A 6,270-nucleotide genomic window follows, 5' to 3' on the forward strand; every position below is an offset into this window, starting at 1 on the left:
CGGCGCCGTGAGGCAGCAATGCTAACCACTGCGCCACCGTGCTGCCCTTCCAGCCAATCAAGTTACCAGTTTCTTGTCACCTCACGGTTGTCTGCTGGTTCCCCCGCTGCTGCTTCACAGTAGCCAAAATACTCACCAAGTACCACTTTCTGAAGGGTGAAGAAATTAGAAAGAAAAGCACCCGTTCCCCTCTGCACCGAATTTCCACTTTGCTTCAAGTTCCCAAATATACTCACTCAGATGATGTCTTTCCCAGCTGCAACATCTTAAACTGTAATGTCTTATTCCCACAGGTAATAAGGATTGAAATTTAAAATGTTGATGTTTTTCTTACAAAGAACAAAGAAAAGTACAGCACAGGAACAGGCCCTGCGGCCCACCAAGCCTGCCCCGACCATGCTGCCAGTCTAAAATCTTCTACCCACTCCCGGGGTCCTTATCCCTCTATTCCCATCCTATTCATGTATTTGCCAAGATGTCCCTTAAACGTCACTATCGTAACTTTACCCTTTATTTTTTTCCTCCAAGTTAACCCAAACTTTCTTCCTCTCTCTCTTTATTTCTTTCTGCACCTGATTTGATTTTAATTTACATTCTTAGTGTTATTTTCTTACTCCTTAAATCTCATATTTTAAAGAGATGATCCATTGAACCCATCGTTCACTGGCATCCCAGATGTCACATTGCACCCGATGCACCAATATCAGCTTGCACCTCCAACAGCAAACAGAACAAAATATTTCAAGGGGAGGAAAAAGTAACTAATGGGGCATGCTACAAGATGTTGCACTCCAGCAAAATTTGGACTAATATTAACTTCTGCACATTTATCACAATCTCAAGAAACAAATGTGCACTGAAAATCTCTTCTGTGAAGGCCCAGAGCATCTGGGAATAAATACAGGAAAGGCTTGTAAACTCCAGCCTTTGTTAAAGATTCATTCACATTATGTGAATTGTTAGCAAAGCCAGCATTTATTGTTCATTACTAATTGCTCTTGAGAATGTTGTGGTCAGCTGCCTTCTTGAGGCATTGTAATAATTTTGTTATACATCTCAACAAGTCACACATTTATTGCCCTTGAGAGTTTATCCCTCTTTGCCCCTGTATTGGAAGACACTTTACTAGACTGCTGTGAAACCATGTCAGCCCGATTGAATCCAGTATCCACAGCGAAGATGTTAAAGGTTTATGCTTGAACAGCAGCCAGCTGAGATTCATGGGTGTATTCTGAATGTGCGTGGCATCTTGCTGACCTTGCATGACTTCAATCTAAGTTTACGGTCAAATGCTTAGAAAGTGGCGATCTTTTTCTTGCACTGCAATAAAAGTGGAGACGTCAACAAGCAGACTCTACAAAATGATCTGCAAATGTCCTCATGGAGTTGGTGACCACCTCCGTACTGTAGAGGATAGTCTCCAAGGTCTGCACAAAACCACTTGAAAGTTGATTCTAGGCTCCTCTATGCCTCTGAACAACCGGAGGCGTTTTAGCAGGCCAGCTAATCCACCAAGCATTTCAGTGTGTATAACCATCAGCCTTCTTCTGAAATAAAACAGAAAATACTGGAAAAACTCAGCAGCTCTGGTTCTGAAGAAGAGTCACATGGACTTGAAATATCAACTCTGTTTCTCTCTCCACAGATGCTGCCAGAGCTGCTGGGTTTTTCCAGCATTTTCGGTTTATAATTCAGATTTCCAGCATCTGCAGTATTTTGCTGTTATTTTAGCCTTCTTCTGAGGCCACCCCCTTAAAAGTTCTTAAGTGAGCACTCTGCAACAGAACAAATGTGTGACCTTGCCCTCCGGCAAGCTTTCTACCTTCTCTCCTGCACTGGTTACAGGTCACTGAAGCCCAGTGTCTCATCACATCTGAACTATCCTCTAAAGAATGCAAAGTGTCAGTATTTGAGCTGATGACTGCAAATATGAGTGTGAATGATGATGTATCTTCTTCATCACTGTCTTCTTGCTTTTCCACTTCTTGTGGTCCATTATTGCCTGGCCTGGTTGCAATCCTTGGGTATTTGAAAGAAAAAAAACGCACAAGTGTGGTGAGGGGAGGGATGGAAAAGAAAGAGATGTGTACTTACATTACCTGCAGCTTGTAAGTAAATCAGAATAGATTGTGTAATGAGGGGGAAGGAGATGGGGAATTAAGTATGAGAATACCTTCAATGGTTTCAGTACCATCACTGTCCGGGCCTCAGACATGGTGACTCCAATGATGGCAAGCATGGTAATCATGGATTAAGCATGGCAACCATGGATCTCATGGTAATAGAGATACATGAGTACCTGTATCTTCGGAATTGGGTGTTTCTGTTTTCAGTTATACCTCATTGTGTCCTGCAAGAGAGAGGGAAATGTGTCAGTGAGTGTGATGCAATGTGTGCAAAGCTAGGAGATGTGGGTGTGAGGCTTACAGAAGTGCTAATTGTGTGATGGTGTGGAGAAGCTCTGAAATGTTAGGCATGAGTCAGACTGATAGAGAATTTGTGTAGCTGAGTGCTCGAAGTGTGGTAAATTGAGCAGTGGGTGAGGCTAGAGGTGCAGTTGGTAGGATATGACACTTGAAGATGCATTTACTAATATTTACCACTTGCGTGAGGTCATTGAACTTCTCATTGTACTCCATGTAGGATCTTCTCATGGTACTCCATCAAAGATCTCGAGTTGAGACTGCAACAGCTATTTGATCCCACTGCCTTTGCAGTGTATGCCTGGGGGACTCCTGTGGATCACTTCTTCTCTCCACCTCCTGCACCAAGGCCTCCATTGGAGCATCTGAGAACAGTGACTATTTTCCCTGCTGCACGATTAGTCTTACTCTCCTGGTTCAGATCCTCATCCCCAGTCACTTATCTAGCAAAATGTTTACATATTACAGAGGTGCACCTGAATTTAAGTAGTGCAGGTTGGCTTTAAGTGGTGGTAGCCTTGCATAAACTTGGGGCTCCTGCTGAGGCATGCAATCACTGAACACTAGGCTGCATACTGCAATCATTTAAATTAGCAGGCAGCACAAAAGCAAGGAGCACAGTTTAACTGTACATTACAATCCTCCAGTCTGTTTTTGAGAGTTAAACGATTTTGCCCCTCATTGTTTTTGTTTTTTTAAGATTAGCACCTTAATTATTTTGTATTAAGGTTCATCAAATAGCCATTTCCTCTGATAATATTGATTATGTATTATGTCATCACATAGACCTTGGAGCAATATTTTACTAAAGATGCATTTATTGTAAATATTTTTTTTTCGGAAGGGAGGAGGATTGTTAGCATGAATTCTCAAAAGCTATGAATGATAGGGGGGGGGGGGGGGTCGCAATTTATACAATAATGAATTCTTCTCAGTCTAATATTTTCGGTATTGTTGACCGTGCGAAGAGTTCTCACTAATACAAAATAAATCTGTCCAGTAATTTCCGCTGAATGTCGAACATTTTTGGGAAAGATATGTTAATCAACACCTTTTTTTTTCACCAAGCCAATAAACCAGCACAAGGTTTATCCTTTGTACATTATCATGGTAGCACATGACTTTGTTAAAACCAGTGTTTAAAGGAACACCGGAAAGTGCAGGGCTAATTCAATCCCCTAGGTTAATCTCGAAATCTAGAAATTTCCTAAGCCACTCGTCAAACCTCACGTTGGTTTACGGTTTCTAAATCAATACGCCTTAGCTGTATCGGTAAATAAATATAGTTTGCAATAAGTCTGTTCATCTGCTAACCCAAGAGACCTAATTGGCGTGTAGATAGATGAATATAAATATCTGTTTGCAATATGTAGGTATGCAAAATTTGAGCAGGAAAAGTACACCAATCTCTAAACCGAAATTATTTTCTTAATCCACCTGGTAGTTTACCGGTCCTCTGAAAACAATTGACCAAAACAAAGCAAACTAGAATAAATTTACTTCAGATTGGGTTCTGTGATCATAAAAACTCGAGCAAACTGGCAATGATCAAAACGGTCACCTGTTACACCAGCACCATAGGTAAGGAAAGGGTTTTTGTTTTCATCCTTTGGATATTATCCGAGTTTACTTTGATCTCAACAGTACACTACCTGGTCGCTGAAAGAGGGGAGCAGAAAGCTTCGAGCCCCTCGAGGCAAAAAAAAAAATGTAACAAACTGGCCGGTGTTTCTGTTCACTGTCTGACAACCACAATCTCTCACCGGGGCAGTGTGCACCGAGACGAGATTGGAGAAATGAAGATCGATGTTCGAAAGCGCTCAATTCCTCATCTCCAACTTTTGTGTCACGAGTGGCTAAGGAAAATCCCCACTATAGCGTTTTGGTTTTTTTTTTTAAATCAATTTCTACATCAGCTCAGGGTGATCGGTTCTACAAATAAACAAACTAAACAACCCCTTGCCGTCTAGCGAAATGATCTACGGCCCACTTTACAAGTCTACATGAACAAACAACCCGGCGATTGGGAATACAACCTGCCTGTTTGTTATTAGATGTAAAAAGGTCATATTTGAAAACCTCTCAAAATGAGGTCAAAAACACACACACAGAGCTTGGCCATTCCCAAATGCAGGAAGGACAGCCGCGTTCCCAGTACTTTTCCCATTAACCCTTACTGGCAATCGGGAATTGCCATTTGCCAACGGTGTTTATGGTGAGGAATGGCGTGGTTATTAAAATACAATTTCAGTGTAAAACAAACAGGCAGCGGTTCGCTTTAACCCTCCTATTATTGTTCACTTGGTGAATGCAGCACGGACGGTCACATAGGACTGCGTGTCTCTCCATCTATCAGCACACTGTACAAGTATCAACAAAGCCGGCTCAGAACTTACATCATTGCTGAGATTTTGTAGAGCCACATTCATCCTGGAAATAAATATATTTTGGTCTATCGCGCCTCAAACATTTCGGCGATGGAAACGTCAAGTGGCGGTCCACAATTTATTTTTTTTAAATAAAGAAGGTGGTTATTTTCACAATCGGCGACGTGCTGTTGATGGATAAATTTGCAGGCTGCACAGAATGAGTGAGGGATGGGCGCGCCTGCCGCGGAGGCCCGGCAATCCGCTGAGCAGCTGCGTCCCTTCCAATCACATATGGCGCCCCGGTTACTATGACAAGAAACCCGCTGTCGCTCAGGGATGATGGCCGGCGGAACCTCAGGTGTGGCGAAGGCATCTGCCGCTGAACACACAAGCTCCGGTCATTTATTCAGCGCGAACGCAACTGGAATTTCCGTTCCCTTTCCTTTTCTGTAGACGAGGCTGAGGGATGTAAAGTGATCCAAGCCGTGATCTGAACCCCGACACCGTAACGCGTGAGCCGGGCTAATTGATGACAGCGAGATCATTCACATCCGCCAATAAATAAATAAAACTCCGACATAGGCCAAAAGGGGGCTTCTTTATTAGTCAGTGAGTTGCAGCACGATTGGTACTTTGGAAATATTCATGTGACACTCTGAAAGAGACTCTGCAACTACTGCGTCTAGACCCATTACCACGGAATGGACGCCTCGAAAGTAATGTGCATTTTTATTTGGGAAAAGGCGATGATATGAACCACGAACCAGTGCTTCCACCCCTTACTGGGGGGGGGGGGGGGGGGGGGGGTCATACCCGGAATGTAGCCCAGAGATGCACGGGGACACCACCCCAGCCCCCACCGGAGTCCCCACACAAGGACTGCCCAAGACGTTTAAACTTCCGACGGGCAATTACCCTGCACTGGGAACCACCGATGTTGAGATTTAAATCAGGGACTTGAGATGGCCCCCGACCTCTTAGCAGAATGGGTACCCAGGAAAATTTAGGACGGTTAAACACACTTCTGGCCCCCTGGGCACCGATGGTACTGACCCTCCCACTACAACCCCTTGACAACCCTCCCAACTCCCCAAGTGCCCCCTGACTAAACCCCACAATGACGAATTGCTCTTGTTAAGAGCCAAACACAAAGCTGTAGGTCTGTCGTCACATGTGCGCCAGACCAGGTAAGCACAGTAGATTTCCGTTCCTAGAGGACGTTAATGAGCAGGTGGAATTTTGCAACAATCAATGATAGCTTCATGGTTACCATTACTGAGATTTTCAGTTTTCAATTTCAGATTTTAAAAAATTAATTTAATCTATTAACTAAATGAATTAAATTCCATCAATTGTCATGGTGCCTTTTGAACTTGTGTCCCTCGAGCATTAGCCTGCACCCCTGGATTACTAGCCCCGTGACATTACTACTGCATCATCATCTCTTCCTTGAGATAATAACTTGCATATATGTAGCA

At 43.4% G+C, this 6,270-nt stretch overlaps 1 protein-coding gene across 1 annotated transcript in view; it reads right to left on the reverse strand.

Moving 5' to 3' along the window:
- Window positions 1–5,252, reverse strand: part of LOC140389753 (endothelin-converting enzyme 2-like) — a 312,668-nt gene extending 307,416 nt beyond the window's left edge. The window contains exon 1 of the mRNA XM_072474236.1: window positions 4,820–5,252. Within this exon, the coding sequence (XP_072330337.1) occupies window positions 4,820–4,852 (33 nt within the window). The 5' untranslated portion in view covers window positions 4,853–5,252. The remainder of the gene's footprint in view (window positions 1–4,819) is intronic.
- Window positions 5,253–6,270: the final 1,018 nt, after the last annotated feature.

The sequence above is a fragment of the Scyliorhinus torazame genome, chromosome 14 (assembly GCF_047496885.1).
Source record: "Scyliorhinus torazame isolate Kashiwa2021f chromosome 14, sScyTor2.1, whole genome shotgun sequence".
In the NCBI taxonomy this organism is placed as follows: Eukaryota; Metazoa; Chordata; class Chondrichthyes; order Carcharhiniformes; family Scyliorhinidae; genus Scyliorhinus; species Scyliorhinus torazame.